General features: G+C 44.5%; 1 protein-coding gene across 1 annotated transcript; it reads right to left on the bottom strand.

Annotated features, from left to right (window-relative positions):
• Positions 1-2,688: 2,688 nt before the first annotated feature.
• On the bottom strand, positions 2,689-6,339 carry A1bg (alpha-1-B glycoprotein). The gene is made up of 7 exons (XM_040730596.1): positions 6,270-6,339; positions 5,802-6,107; positions 5,219-5,491; positions 4,733-5,029; positions 3,981-4,280; positions 2,950-3,240; positions 2,689-2,811 (listed from the first exon to the last, which is right to left on the bottom strand). Exons 1-7 carry the CDS (start codon positions 6,337-6,339, stop codon positions 2,804-2,806), a joined length of 1,545 nt encoding a protein of 514 aa, XP_040586530.1. The 3' UTR covers positions 2,689-2,803.
• Positions 6,340-16,902: the final 10,563 nt, after the last annotated feature.

The following is a 16,902-nucleotide window of genomic DNA, read 5'->3' on the forward strand; positions in this document are numbered from 1 at the left end:
TGGAACAAAATTAATTAGCTTGAGAAGGCACTGGGACAATTATTAACGATGAAATTATCTGTTGTTTCCTTCAGGGGATGGGGGCTTCCTTGTTCCCTTGATTGTTCCTGAGGATGGGCCCTATTCCTTCTGCTTTGTCTCTAACAAGCTCTGCTCAGTGCTCCAGGGATCTGTCCCAAGCCACTGGCTGGTAGGGCTGTTGCCAGGATCTCTCCTGACCTAAGGGGAAGTCTCAGACTCTTGCCCACTCTGTGGCATAGGAAATGGATGGGCCGAGACTCACCTCCTTAGCATGGGGGTTAATCTTTGTAAGACATAGAAGAAGTTCATGAAAATTCAATTCACGTGGTGTCTCAAGGAATGGATCTGGTACTCTCTCACTTGTTATTACTTAATTACCTTTATCACAGCACCACAATATATATTAAGTTGTTGTCATTGCATAGAAGAAAAGTGAAGGCCCACATCATGTTGTCGAAGAACACTCCCCTATTGGCCAAAGGATTCAGACATCATCCCAAGTTTGCTCCACTTTCAGATCACTGATGCTGACGTCACACAATGCTCCCCATGGACACCATGCACACCTGCTGAAAGGTAAAGCCTATCCCATCAGGGTGTGCACCCCACGCTAACCTGCTTCCACCATAGACCTTCTCTCTGCTGAGAGTCTTGCCCTGTGTCTAACAGTCCACATCTGTCCTGCTCTGTTTCACCTGGTTGCTACATTTTCACAGCAGGACTGAGCACAGTGGCACGTGACTGCGATCCCAGTGATTTGGATGCTGAGGCAGGAGGATTAGGAAGGTCAGAGTCCAAAGCCAGCTTAGGATGTATAGTGAGATCTGTGTCAAAACAGAAACAATAAAAGGTCATCCCTGAGAATCATTGTTCCTGGATTCCCAGGGCAAGTTAAAGCCAGGCTGAGTTAATGATTGAGAGACACGCCTTAAGCAGATACGAACTGGGACCAGAAACAGCTCTGGCCTCTGTTAACTCAGCATTTTGGCACACTCATTTAGTGTTTACTCATCTTTTAATCAGGAATAATGATATTAGGTGAAATGGTTGCTATCTCCCAGAATTCCTGTCTCCTCCCTCACATCTCCAGCTCTGTCAGAGACCACCGCCCCCAAAGAGCCCATGTGATCTTTTACGATGTTCTCAAGGAGTTCAAGATGGAAGGACATGCGCAGCACTGTGAGCTCACTAGAATTCTTGATTTGCATCCCTTGTTATGAGGGCACCTTCCTGCACACCACTCTTTATCTATTATTAGATGTGTATATATGAGTGTGTGTTATGTAACTAAACTATTCATCCATTATTAGATATGTGTGTGTGTGTGTGTGTGTGTGTTATGTAACTAAGCTATTCATCCATTATTAGGTGTATATATGTGAGTCCGGGCCATGTAACTAACCTATCTGTTATTAGATGTGTATATGTGAGTGTGGGTTATGTGACTATTCATCCATTATTAAATGTGCATATATGAGCACGAGTGTCCACATGATTGTGTCCGTGAAGATCAGAAGATGACTTTGGGGAGTTTGTTCTCTCTTTTTTCGTTATCCAGGCAGGATGACTCTTCTTCAGATCACCCTGTCCTCCAAGCCTGGCCATGCTCTATTGTCCCGTGCCCCCTCCATGTTACTGTAGGAACACTGGGGTCACAGATGCACACCACATCCCTCTTGTGTATTCATTTTGTTGTGGACTCTGGGTGTCATCTCTGCTGGTCTTGCTTGTGCAGTAAGAGCTTTGCTCTCTAAACCATTTTTCCAGCCTTAGAGCCTTAGAGTGTGTATTTTTAAGAACAGGAACCATGTATTCTCCATCTTTGGGATCTCCACTAACCAAATTGGCCTCTGGATTGTGCTGCCCAACTTGCAATTAGGTCTTGTTTGAAAAAGATGAATGGAACGATGCTGCAGCTTTCAAGTACGGGTCAGGATTTTAGCATCATGGGAGGCGAAAGGAGAAGGAAGGGCCCTCTGAACAAGTGCACATGGTGAACAGTGGTCACAGGGAGGTTGGAGCATTCCCGAGTTATCCTGGGGACCAGAAGCACCAGGGGATTGCAGGATGCAGGTCAGGGGGGGGGGAGGGCAGCTTTTAGCTGAGGGCCACTTCTGCTCCAGGGATTGACACTTCAGGCTTCAGTCTCAGGCTCCACTGAGGCTTGAAGGGAACAAATTATTGGTTCAGCTCTGAAGATGGTTTGTTGTTTTGGTTTGTTCTAGTTGAGTCACTTCAGATAATGCATTGATTCAGACACACTCTGAGGACACCCATCAGAGTGTATTTGTAAAAAATAAAAACCCAGCCAGCACTCTTTAATGTAGCATTTTCTAACCTTCTGCTAGGGTAGTGACAGAGCCTTCCAGGCTAAGACAGGAGTGCCCAGAGCTCCAGGTGGCCTGCACACACCTGCTGGAAGGTAGGAGATGTGGCCGGGAGCTAAGAGGAATTGCAGAAAGGAAGGCAGAAGAAAGGATCTTGAGAAATGGGATAACAAGACCAGGCCTTCACCCTTCTGTCCTTAGGATTCAACCCTTAGCCTACCCTCTTTAATTACACATGGTCTCAGGCCTGGAAGAATAGCCCACCACCCTTCCCTGCCTCCTGTAGCCACCGAGGACACATAGATGGAAAACAGTCTTTAAACAAACTCTTCTTTGCCATTTATTAAGTCCAGAGAGATTCAAGGGAAGGCATCTTACAGCTGGAGGAATGGGAATTCTCCCGATCTTCCACCTTTTCCAAGGACATCATTTTTTCCCCCGTAACTGCACCCGCATCAGATATCTAGATGAAAAAGTGAATGCATTGATCCTGCAAATTGCCACGGGGACTTTGCACACTGCACTTGATTAAGCTATTAAGCAGCGGACAGCCCTGGAAATATCAAGAGGCAAAAACCCAGCACAGCCCTGGAAGCCTTACCTTCTACTATCAGCTCCACAGGGTCGCTGGTCCCTGAGACGAACTCGAAGGGTGACTCGGCGGTATAGCGGCAGCTGTAGTTGCCTGTGTGTTGGGGACCCACGAAGGGCAGCTTCAGCTCAGCCCAGGTGCTTCTCATTGCTGAGCTCATCCAGAAGGGTAAACGGTAGCCCTCGCGCACCAGCTCCATGCTGACCTTGGGCACATGGCCATGGCAGCGAAATTTGGCTTCATGGCCCAGAGGCACTTTGCCTGTCCACAGAGCTTCGAGCTTTGGCTTAGGTGGTGGCCCTGTGAAGGGGGATGGCAATGGGATTGTAGCAACTTCCACCAGGCCCAATGGGGTTCTACTCTGGCTATGTCCTTTGTACTCTCCACTCTGAGCCAGGCGGCTCCCTGTCCTGCCCTGTGTCATAAACTCTGGTGTTGTAGAATCTACATGTCATCTATATGTCCATACCCCCAAATCATGATGTCTATGAGATCTACCAGGTACTGGTCTGTCCCAAGACCTCGTGGGATGCCCAAAGAGTTGGAGTGGGGAAACGACCTTTCAGAAACACACTTGTAGAACAAGCTCAGTTCAAAGACCTGAGGTGAGAACCTAAGTAAATCTGAAACCAGTGAGAAGTCTTTTGTGGGTGACCTCTGACCCACTGAGACCTAAATGAGGAAATTGAAGGACCGATAAAGCCCAGGGACTCTGGTGTCTGTAAAATTACACATTAGTTCAAGGCAGTCAATAGTATGAGTGGACTTGGCATACATGCATCACAGGGAAACTGAGGCACAGGAAGGTGCTCTTGTACATGAAAAACTTGGATCCTAACACCATTGGACACCGTTCTATGAGATGTCTTTCACATTAGAGCATAGAAAACAAACCAGGGGAGTTTTTCACCTTGGGGAGTCTATTTCAAGGTTCTCAAAGTCTAACACATCATTAAGGCACAACCCAGAGCAGATGTCCCTTCACAAGATCGCAGCCCAGTCCTTAAGGTAGTTACACATTACAGTTATACTCAGCTCACCATTCACAAGCAACTCCAAGATCTTGCTAGGAGCGGATCCCGAGAAGGGTGGTGTCTGTTCCATGTAGACACAACTGTAGTTGCCAGAGTCTATTGTTGAGACATCGTGCAGCTCGAAGACAGCTTCGGTTCCAGCCGGTTTCAGCATCTGGATCAGGGGATCCTCTATTATGTCACCCTGTCGTTGTAGGCCAAAACGGAGGCCGTCCTTGGGTGCAGTACATCGAAGACGCACGGTGGAGCCAGGTTCAAGGTTCTTACTCGACGGCTCTGCGGTGAGCACGGGGGCCGGTAGTGTCTCTGTGGAGGATCAGACACATTGGCCCAGCCGGAAGGCACCGCAAGAGCCCTATTCATAGTTCAGCCTATGCTCTGACTCAGCCTTCTGCTTAAAGGGACCACCTTGCCACCTCTCTTGCCTGCTTCTGTAAGGCACCAAAGACAACACTGCTTAAATCTCTGCCACCCAGTCACCATCCCAGGCTTTTCCCGCTCCCAACGGGCAGCAAGCCCACCTCATTCCTGCTTGGATACCCTGACATGTGGGGCCCATTAAACTCCGTGCCAGACTTCTTTGGTGATCCAATTCATTACTGGGCACAAAGCTGCTGTATTAATTGTCCTATTGAAAGCTTGGGAAACCGTGGCTATGATTTGGAGGTTCTGTTTTGGGGTCCCCGTCCTGCTTGATTCTGATCACCGTCTTGGACCTCACGGCCCACTCTTGTCTGCGGCCTCGCTGTGAAACTCACCATCACTCCACATCAGCTCTACCGGCTCACTGTCTTCCGACCAACCCTCCACCTTTCTGTGGATACGGTAGCGGCAGGTAAAAGGGCCCTGGTCCTCCAGTTCCGTAAAGTTCAAGTGGTAGATCATGAGATCTCGGAGAGGGCTGACCCCACGAACGTTTAGCACCCTCTCACCCCGCCTGAGTTGGAAGTCATGTACATTCATAGGAGCTCTGCAGGCAAGGATCTCAAGTGTGGTCTGGAACTTGACTTGTGGGTAATTTCCAAAAAAATCCAGAATGGGCGGAGGCGGTTTGGCTGCAAGGCAGGGAAGTGTACTCAGGCAGGAGTCCAGGACACCTACTCTGTAAGGTCCCACTAAGAACTGTCCTTTGTCCAGTCCCCAAATCTTCATTTTCCAGTGACGGCTCAGGGATGGCAGGCGTATCTGGGGACACCATACACCCATCCTACGCTGGCTTTTCATTGTTGGGGTTCAACACTCACTGTAGGCCTTGATGATCACAGGAGCGCTGGGCTCAGAAGGTGTGCCTTCTGCGTGAGTACGGTAGCTACAGCTGTAGGTGCCGGGTTTGTAGACTGCAAACCAGGCTTGGTCCTTGTCTTGGGCTGTGATCTCCTTCAGGAAACTGTCATCTCCTTCCAACCTCAGCATGAAAGTTACACCCCGCAGTGCAGAGTGACACCGCAGGTGTGTTCCCAGGAGAGGGACCACCCAGGGCACCGGCTGAACAGAAAGTGAGGGTCGGGGCAAGGGCTCTGTGGAGGGCGAAGGCAGAGTTGGTGAGTGCCTCAGTATCACTCTGGAGAAAATGAGAGTATGGACCCCAGCAGCAGGGCGTGGGGGTGAGTGTAAGAGCAAGAGAATGGGTACAGAACACTACTCAGTGCCATGCCTGTCCCCATCACTCATTGAGACGTTATTCACAAGCCTCTGGGGACAGCATAAACATTCCCACTTGACAGATGAACAAACCGAGGCCAAGAGGTACCAGGCGTCATGAATGGAAGCTCCTCCATCTATGTCCCTCCATCCACTGCCTCCTCACCCCATTATGACCCCGCTTACCTGTCCCTGTCACCTCTACAAGATTGCTTAGCATTGTCCACTTGTTCAGCTCATTCAGTTCAGTAGTTGGGGGCTCCACGCCGTATCGGCAGCGGTAGAGGCCACTGTTGCTACTTGTAATTGGCCCCAGTGGGAACTGGTGTGACAGAACATACTTTTGAAGGTTGACCTGATGCAGGCGCCATCCATTCATGATCAGCTGGAAGCTCTTGGTAGGGAAGGAAGCCTCACAGGTCAGTGTCAGGTTTGCCCAGGGTTCCAGCAGGGACTGAGGGTCTAGCCGTAGGATAGCTTCACTGGTGCCATCTGGAGTGGGAAAGAGCCAGGGATAGCTTGCTGCTGTTGGGAAAGGGGTTTCCCGCCTGCTGTTTCTAGGCCCCATCTCTGAACTTACCGAACTGAGCAGTTGCTGGGCGCAGAGTGAGGCCTGTAGGGACAGAGTCAGTGAGTCCCCCGTTCATACCGCACCTGCCCAGAGAGGTTTTAGGTCCCAGGACGTCTTACCCCAGAGCAGCAGCACAGTGGTCAGCAGAGACATGGCTGGGTCCTCAGTCTTGCTGGAGTGTCTGCAGGGAGCTCCTGCAGTGGCCAATTAATCTGCGGGGCTGACCTTGCACTTCGGGTGACCTTCCTGGAAGGTAGGGCAGAGAGACAGCCGCTTGGCTTGGGGACCAGGAGGATTCAGCAATAATGCTAATCAATAATAGTGTGTAAGGATCCAGCCAAACTTGATAACAGTAAAATCTCCTCTTCCTAGGGTTAAAAACAACAACAAAATAGTATTTTAGACTCAGTAAAACGACCACATTTCTTTAATGCAAAGGAATGCTTTATTCGAGGGCAGCCTGGGCTACACAGTGAGCCAGACTGACCCTATGTACAAAAGAACAAGAAACAAAACAGGACTCAGGAATACACGCAGTCATTTTGGTATCCTCAAATCGTCCTCCATCATTTAAACTGTCGTGTGTGTGCTTGGGGACCACAGCCAGGCTGTGATTTCCTCTTCCCATTCCGGGGGCTCCTTGAATGAGAATTCCTTTCCCTTTGGAAATACCAGGAAGGGGGCATCTCATTTCCTGTCACTCTCCCAATTCCAGCCACTTTCCAGCAATGAAAGATGACTTTAATCTCACGGATGACATGGAGTTTGACTTCCACAATCTTTCAAATGGTTCACACACTAGGGTCTATGAAATCAACAAAGGCTGAGAGCCCAATGAATTAAAACAAATAAAATAAAGATTAGTTTTGAAAATTTTTGTCTTTCTGTATATGTGTGTGGTCATGTTTGTATATGTGATTTCATGTGTGTGTGTGTTGTGTCACAAATATAAAGTATCTATTGTGGTTCTTTGTCAATATGTCATGTCATTAGTTTGTGTCCACTGACTGCAATCATCACTGGCCACTGCTCCTGGACCATGTTTCCCCGAGAGACCTCATGGTTTCCCTGATCCTTCCCTAGTGAGCTGGACCAGCAAAGAGGTACAACATGCAGGAGAATGAGGGATGAGGCTTTGCCTTGCATGTTGGCTACAAAGAATCCTGTCCTGACTAGAGCCAGGTGTGAGGACGGGCCAGAGATAAGATGCCACCCTCATTGTGTGTGACAAGTCAGCAGCCATGTGGCCACTATCAGCCACAGAAGGAATCCTCCTTTATTGCTTTGGAAGGTTCCAGGAGTCTAACAGTCCTTGCTGTTCTGTAGACTTCACTAGAGGGCAGAGTGGAGGTAAAAATTTGGGAAGGAACTCATGTAAGACCTATCACTTGTCAGTGGGCCTTTGTGATGTGTGTGTGTAAGGAGGACTTTGATAACTTCGATCCAACTCTGAAATTTGATACTTTGTTCTAGCTTTGAAATTTGGGCATGATCCCACACCCCACACCTTCTATTTATCAAGAAACATTTCTTTCTTTCCAGTTTCTTCTTTTCCTTCACAGATTGTAGTGTTCAGGTAAACAATTATTTACCAAGTCTAGCTTATATTACATTAGTTGTATTAGGTAATGGTGACAATAGTCACCACCACAATCTTAATAAATATGGCACAAGGAAGCCTTAATTGGGCCACACATTCCTCAAAACTTAATCCTGCTAAAGCACCCTAGGAAGAGATGGTCTTGACAGTCCCATTGTCCAGTAAAATGAACAACGTTGGCAGAATCCAGTGTGATTCTTCTTCTGATGGATCTAAAGTTCCATGAAGACAGCGAAGGTCAACAAAACCATCTCATTCTCACTCCCACATGCCCTGCCCAGCTAGGGCCCAATGCCCCAGCTCTAGTGGAAGTCCCTTTGGGGCTGGAGATCTGTGTATTGGCAAGAGAAACAGTGCTGACCCCAAATATCCAGGTTCTTATGTATAGTATGGGCCCAGGCAGCAGAAAGCACAGTGTCTACAACACCTATGATTCTATTCCTGTGTTCCCCCAAGACCTTCCCCCATGGGAAACATGCTAGATCACATGTATGTGGCTTTCCTCATGCTCACATCGTGATCCTGTTTACCTGGCTGCTTTCCAGAGTGAGTCCATCCTTGGGGCAGGAGGAATGCAATGTTTCCTCTTGTTCTCGAGTTTCCTTCCTGCTCTGTGGGTTTCTCAGGCTTCTCACTGACCTTCAAACACTTTTCAGGATTATTAACAACTCAGTCTTTTCCTGCCACTAAGATCACATAGCATCCTTATTCTAAATAAGATAGAATCCTCTTTTGAGCCACATTTCTCAACATCAAACATCTGGGCATCCTTGCAGGCATGTACTGGAAGAGAGCACATGCTTTGGCAGGGCACCGCTGGACGTTTGGACTGTCTCCTATCACTGTACTGTCTGAGAAATGACGATGTGACATTATCTGTAAATTAAGAGCAAAGAGGGAGGTCCATGAGAAGAGATAATAATCACTTCCAACTTCCTTGATGGTTAGGAGGCAGGGTCCTTTTGATGTTCCTGGCTTCCTCTGCCTCCTGCCAGCTCATCCTTTCTTTAACAAAGACACACACAAACTCAAACCCTCCTCATGAGTAGGCAAGGGAGCCTCAATACCCTGCCTTGTACTTCTATCAAACCCTCGTCATGAGTACCCAAGGGCGGTCCAATGCCCTGCCTTCTACTTCTGATGCCCTTTAAAGATCAGTGCATGGGGGTTCTGCGGCACACAACCCTGGCTTCCCACCATATTTTAGTTTTCATCTTTGTTTCATTATACCATTATGAGAATGTTTAATGCTTTATTTAATAATATCAGGGGGCCATATACCCCAGCACACCTGTTGAGCAAGTACAGTACCAGATATTACTCTCCCTAAATTTCCTCTTCCAACCCCATGCACAGGTCATTTTACAGCCTTAGTATATACAGCCTAGTGTTACTCACTGGGATGTGGTTCTTCCCCATAGTAACTCTCTTCTGTTTCTCCTCTCCACTAATCCCAAGCACTCATTCAAGGATATGCAGCCTTTTGGTTGCAAAATACAGAAATGGAATGGGGTTAAAATCCATGTTGGTGTCTGTACAGAAAAGTCTTTATATTCTTTAATGTTGTCCTCTTAGATCATGGTTAGAAGCTATTCTTTCTATGCTAAACCAAGATTCTTCCTAAATTTATTTGTCAATTATTATATATACTTAACAATCATGTATCAGTACTGGGAATCGAACACCTAGACTGGAGAATGCTAAGAGTGCAATCTGCCAGCGAGACATAGCCCCTGCCCAGGCAAGCTTTGATTTTGCTATCCCTCTGCTTTAGCCTCCCAAGGAGCTGGTGTCCAGACTGGGCCATTAGATCTGGCTACACTCACTTTTGGAAAGGCTGAGACACTGGGAAAAAACAACATTTAATTTCCCCCACCGCTTGTCTCTTCACCTCAACACCTGCTGGTAGAAGCAGGGCATGGTGATGAAAATGACTCATTATTTTCTACTGTCCGCAGCAAACCCTAGAGGCCCCGGAACTCTTCACTACTGTCCTACTTCAGACACAGCACTGGAGGCAGGATCGCAGGGCCTCACAAGGTGCTGGCCTTCCAATAACTTTTCTTCATTTTCCTCAATGCTAAGCAGGTGACTGACCCGGTGCTAGTGCTCTGTGCAAACACTTGCCTCACACCGCTACCAGATAAGGACGGAGCACGAAAGTCCTGGCAGAAAAATTCAGGAGTAATTTGCAATGTAAGTTTGGCAACTGTTTGGAACAAATGCCACTAAGCTCTTTCAAGGATCCCCCCGCCCTGGAATTCAGATCAGCAGCCTAGAGCCTTTTTGCACAGATTTTTTACCTATGCTGAGGTTAACAATTACCTTTCCTTGTTTGCTCCCTCCACTGTGGATCTTGGTAGGCACTTCTTAGTGTGTCTTTTCCTTTCATTTTATTCTGAGACATGAACGTATCTTTCAAATATATCCCAATGAAGAAGATTGTCTCAGGGCCTTTGGGACATAGGCACCATCATTCTAGGACTCCATACTTGCTGCTATGATGTTCCTAACACCCTTGAGTCTGTCTGTCTGTCTTTCTTTCTGTCTGTCTGTCTGTCTCTTTCTGTGTGTTTGTGTGTGTGTGTGTGTGTGTCTATGCATGAGTGTGTGTGTGCTTGAATGATCCATATCGTGTGTGTAGAGGTAAGAAGACAACATCGGATATTGTTCCTCCCCTCCCACCCTGGTTGAAATAAGTTCTCTTGTTGGCTGCCACTATCTACGGAAGGTAGTTGGTCGGCAAACTTCCATGCAGTCACCCATCTCCACATTCTATCTCTTTTTGGGAGCACTGAGATTATGTAAGGATGCTACCACGACTCCTTTTGTAGGTGTTCTAGGTTTTGGAACCCAAGTCCTCGTGCTTGTGGGCAAGTGCTGTACACACTGAGTCATCTCCCCAGCATCCTTGGTTTCCTAGTGTGGTTTATCCTCTTCAGAACTCCCATCTTCAACTTGGGTACAGAAGGAACGGGATCACGGGACTTGACAGTGTATGTGGTGATGTTGGCCTAAAAGCATGTTCATTTTACATCACTGTGTTCTCAATGCTTCTTTTCCTCCTCACATTTACACACGAAGTCCTAACCCCCAGAGGGACAATGTTAGGAGCTAGGACCTCTGGGGAATCTCTCATTAGGAAGACCCAAAGTAGTGATTTGCCCCTTACACCGTCTGAGTACATGGCTAGGATTTTCCATGTACTCAAAAAGTAGAGCCTACAGTAGACGCCGACTACACTGGACTTTGTCTTCCAGCCTCTAGTGTGGACCAAAGAGAGACAAGTGCCTGGTGTTCATGAGCTATTGTGTGTGGCATCCTATGATGGCACAAACCAAAACAGGGCTGTACACCCACCCTAACACAGACTTACACAAGGCAGAAAACATCAGGAACCCCTCGTTCTCAGCAGTGCAAGGACTGATTCCCAGTGAGAACCTCTTCTTAATGCTGTGTCATCAAGCCTTCTGATTCCGCACCCTCTGAAGAGAGACACTCATATCTTTTCCAGGAGATTTGTGTTAATTTACTTTTTCTTGATTTAGGTGCTTTGAGTGTTAAAAATTCTATTTGTTAATAATGAATTAGGTATTAAATTAGTAAGATGGGTATTTTCCCCTGGAAACTGACATTTTCTATTCTGGGAACATTTTTCAAAATTTACAAAACGGTTAGTATTTTTTCTTTCTGTGAATGTGGGCTTTGCCCACATGTGTGTCTCTGCATCATGTGTGCTAATTACCCACAGAGAGCATGGTTGGAGTAGGGTCAGTTGCGAACCACCATAATGGCCCCCAGAATCCAACTTGGTTCCTCTGAGTCTCTAGCCCCAACTTTTCAAATTTTCATTTTATATTTTTCCTCTCTTTTTTCAACTTTCTCATTCTGGAATTGATGTCATTGGTATTTATATCTCCAGGAATAAAATGTAAATATTAGTTTCTTAAACTTCTTTTTCTGTTTTACTTAAATTATTCTGTGTTTTTCTTGCTGATATAGATATATCAATAATATATAATATATTATATATGTCAGTAATATATATATGTATATATATATATATTAGAAACTTTCTATAACTGCGCCATGAAAATCTTTGGATATGCTTATAGTAACTCATCTTAGTCACATCCTCTGAGTTCAAGGAGATTTTTATGGTTTTAGAATATGTTTTTGCTGCATATTTGAATGATTGGTATTGTGGCTTGCATTGATACAAATATTTTATGCAGAGTTATCATTTTGTGTAACTGCTGATGTCAGAGGCATCTCTCAATGTTGATCCATACTTGGATGTCTCACATTTAAGTGTATCACTGACTCACATTAAGTGGTCACCCCACAAAGGTGACTGGAAGCCTGAGTGTGTACATCAGACTCCTCAGCTGTGGATTTCAGCTTTGTTTTAACTTTAGGAGACTGCTAATAGTTTCTTTAGCTATTCAATGGGTGGGACTTTTGTGGTTTCTCTGGAAGCAAACACCAAATCAAAACTAGTGGTGAGACAGTTCTTAGAGACCAGCAGTGTGGTGGAGAGAAGGAGAGAGGGCCCAAAAGCTGAGACATGAGACTGTCATGCAAGTTGCCATAGCAGAATCTGCAGGGAGTTTTGTCCATCAGTTCCCCCTACTGGGCTGGAAGAGTGGCTGACTTCTTCCCAACCAGCTTAGACAGTGACTAGCCAAGGAGGAATCCAATAACCACTGAATGTGTGACATCTCAGGGAAAGCGTGACCTTGGTTCACTGGATTTCCATAGCTGAGCCAGAGACATGAAGGACCTGGGACACAGCCACTCAAATGTACACAGCCTGGTGTTCCTTGAAGGGAGATCTGGGTGGCGAATCTGTGTGCTGTGGAGTCAGCCAGAGTCTCTAGCGGGCTCCTACCTGCCTGCTTCCTAAGGACATGACATTGTTGTTAGAGTTAGATAGGAAGGAGACTGTCTCAACACAGACTGCAGGCTTTCTCACAGCATAATCGTTCATGGGATGGATGCCTCATATTTAGCTCTGTCTGCTGTTACACAGAGCACAAACCCTTCAATTGGTCCCTTCCAAAGATAAACCATCATAATGTGATTCATTCCTAAACAAAGGTGGAATGGAAGCCTGTGTTTCTTTCTTTCTTCCTTCCTCCTCCCCCCTTCCTCTCTTACACCTAAATTGTTGGTCTGTGCGTGTTTGCAGTCCCAGAAGAACCACTGGGGACACGTGTGACGTAAATCAGCCCGCCTGCCCACTTCTCCATAGTTCAGCATCCTTTGGTTACTCCGTCCCGTCCGTCATCCATCTGCCTTGCAGCTTCTAACGTTTCACTATATTCATGGCCTCTTGGTCTCCTTGTTCTAGAATGCATGTTCTTCAATTTTTCCATTTCTTTTCTCTTTACTGTTTGGGTCACCGAGCAGATATGTGAATGTATGCTTCCCATTTAGCTCGATTTTCTGTTGAAAGAGACATGGCCTGTAAATGGCCCACTAACTGTAAAAATATGTTGGTACAAATTAGTGAAGCCACATGGACTTGCAACAACAGCAAGGATTAAGAGAGTAGCCCTTTGAACTTATCAGAGAGAACTCTATTTGTCTGGGCCTCATGTCGAACGAGGAGCAAAGCAGCAGGCTATGTGACATCAAATATATCAGTTGTTTGCTTTGTAGTAAACAGCTACTAAATTTAATTCCCTGTTCCTTTGAACCACAGATGAACGTGGCTTAAAATTAAAACATGACAATGATCTTCTCTCTCTTTCCTCCACCTTCCCATCCCTTTGTCTAAACCATGAACTTCCAGAGGCACTCCCTGAAAACCCCCTGGCAGTGCTGACCAGGGAATCAGGTAGGTGATCTTACCTCTTCCTCATCTCCTCCAATTCCAATCCCTGTCTTACTCCCTGCTGTTTAGCAGACCACCCGCTATGGCCTACAGTCCTGTCCCACAGTCTATACAGAACCTGACGGCACTCCAATCTTTTCTCCATCCTGCAGATCTCTTACCCCGCCCCTTACTATCTCATCCCCACCCATAAATGTCAGCTCCCAATGCCTAGAAACAAGTTCTCCAGTGGCCACACCCAGTAGGATTTCAGAAGGATTACATACCAGGGATCCCACAACCACCACAGTCTTGAAGAACCAGAGAAGGAAACGGAAACCAAGGAATGGAACAACACCTTCCACCCCCCTCACAGAAAACCAGATATCAGCACCTAGAATTACAATAATTTCAAATCCAGATGCCTAGATGTCAGCATAAAAAAATCAATAACACCCAAGGCAATATGTCTGCACCAAAGCCCAGCAACCCTATTACAGTAGGCCATGAGAAGTGTAATATAGCTGAAACGCAATACAAGGACTTCACAATAGCTATTATGGTTATACTCAAGGTTCTTTAAAAATTTTTTTCATTATTAATTTTTTCTTTTTTAATTGAGCTATATGTTTTCTCTACTCCCCTTGACTCCTTCCCCACTCCAAATGTACTCAGGAAAGTTTGTCTTTTTCCCCTTCCTAGGTAGATCTACGTATGTTTTCTCTTAGGGTCTACTCAGTGATAAAAAACAAGGACATCTTGAAATTTACAGGCAAATGGATGGAACTAGAAAAAAAGCCATCCTGAGTGAGGTAACCCAGACACACACACACACACACAAAAGAAATATAACATGCTCAAGGTTCTTAAAGAAGGTGTGGCTATGCCCATTAATGAAATCTCTGAAAACCCAAATGGTGGAATGAAACAAGGAAATGAGAGTAGAAATGGACCCACAAAAGAAAGCCTCAACATGTGTCAAACTGGAAATGCAAAATTTAGGTAGTTGAACAGGATCCTCTGAGGCAAACCTCAGCAGCAGAATATAAGAGATGAAAGAGAGAACATCAGGCATTAAAGACCAAGTAGAAGAAACGAATATCTCAGACAAAGAAAATGTGAAATTTGAAAAACTCCACAATTAAAATATCCAGGGAATCTTGAAAAGATAAACCTAAGAGTAACAGGAATAGAAAAAGGAGAAGAAACCCAGGTCAAGGCACAGAAAGTATTTTCAGCAAATCAGCAAAGAGACATTTTCTAATCTGAAGAAGGAGATGTCTTATTATAAGGTACAAGATGCATACAAGATACCAAATAGACTGGACAAGAAAAGAAAGTCCTCTTGACATATGATATTCAAAACACTAAATGTACAGAATAAAGAAGGATTAGTAAAAGCTGCAAAGGAAAATGATGGAGAACCTATCATCTCAGACCCATCAGAACAACACTTGGTTTCCCAGTGGAGACACTAAAAGCCAGAATGGCCTGGAAAAATGTTCTACAAATTCTGAAAGACCACAGATGACAGCCTATACAGTTATTCCAAGCAAAAATATCAATCACAATAGATAGAAGAAACACATTCCGTGACATAATTAAACTTACCCAGCTCTACAGAAACTGTGAGAAGGAAAATGTAAATCGGAAGAGCCTAACTACATATAATAAAGTACAATGAGTTAATATTCTTAAACCCAGAAATCAAAGGAAGTGGGAATACCTTACCAGAACAACAAACTAACAGTAATCCGCAAACTCTGTTCCTTGGTGACTCTCAACACCAGTGGTCTCAATTTCCCAATTAAAAAAGACGCAGACTAACAGATTAGATGCGAACAGGAGCCATCAGTTTTATGCATCCAAGAAACACATCTAACCTCAGGAACAGGCATTCCCTCAGATAAAAGAATGGAAAAACACATTCTAAGCAAATGGACCCAAGAATCAATATAGTGTAGCCATCTTTTAGTATCTAACAAAATAGATAAAACTAATAGAAAGATATAGGGAAGGACACTACATACTCATCAAAGAAAAATAAATCAATCAAGAAGATATTGCATTAGAAGCTTTTATACACCAAAAACAGTTTGGAAAAGAAACACTTTTACTGCTAAAATCACATATTGACCCTTACAGAAACTGGATAACTTAAGTATCCCAATAACTCCAGAAGACAGGTCATCCAGACAAAAACTAAACGGAAATTCTGTAGCTAATGTATGCCATAAACCAAATGGACCTAACAGATATTTACAGAACATTTTATCCAAACACAAAAGAGTATACCATCTCCTCAGTACCTCATGGAACTTCTTCTAAATTGTACACTATATGGGCACAAAGCAAATCTCAACAAATGAAAGAAAATTGAAATAGCAACTTGCAAAATATATGACCACCATGAATTAAAGCGGGATATCAGTAGCAGAAATAACAGAAAGCTTGCAAACTCATGGAAACTAAACAGTTCACCACTAGTAAAACAGGAGTCAAGACAGAAATTTAGGAAAAATTAAAAACTTTTTAGAACCAAATGAAAATGAAAACACAACATACCCAAGCCTATGGGACATAATGAAGGCAGTGTGAAGAGTCAAGTTCATAACTCTAAATGCCTACATAAGAGGAATTGGAGATATTTTATATTGCTATCTTAACAGCACACCTGAAAGCTCTAAAGCAAAAAGAAGAAATAACAAAATTCATGACCTAAATAAAATGAAAACAACAAACACAAAGAATTGATGAAAGAGTTGGTTCTTTGAGAAAATCAATAAGATTGACAGATACTTAGTCAAATTAACTAAAAGATGGAGAAGGGAGATCAAAACTAACAAAATTAGAGAAGAAAAGAGGGTATAGCAACAAATGCCAATGAATTCCAGAGAATCATAAAGACACTTTAAAAATATGTAACCCATCAAATTGAAAAACCAAAAATAACCGGGTAATTTTCTTGATATATACCACCTACCAAAGTTAGATTAAGATCAGAAAAGCTATTGAAACAGACCTATAATTCCCAGTGAAATAGAAGTAGTAGTTAAGTCCCCCCCCCAAATAAAAGCTCAGTATCAGGTGAATTCAGCAAAGAACTCAACCAGACTTCCAGAGAAGAAATAATTCCTACACTTCTCCAATTACTCCACATAATAGAAACAGGAGAAACACTGCCTAATTCATTCTATAAGGCCACAATTATGCTGATACCCAAACCACATAAAGACCCAACAAAGAAAGAGAAATAAAGACCAATTTCTTTTTGTAATGTTTTAATTTAAATTAGAAA

This window comes from Mesocricetus auratus, unplaced genomic scaffold, assembly GCF_017639785.1.
Source record: "Mesocricetus auratus isolate SY011 unplaced genomic scaffold, BCM_Maur_2.0 Super-Scaffold_100023, whole genome shotgun sequence".
In the NCBI taxonomy this organism is placed as follows: domain Eukaryota; kingdom Metazoa; phylum Chordata; class Mammalia; order Rodentia; family Cricetidae; genus Mesocricetus; species Mesocricetus auratus.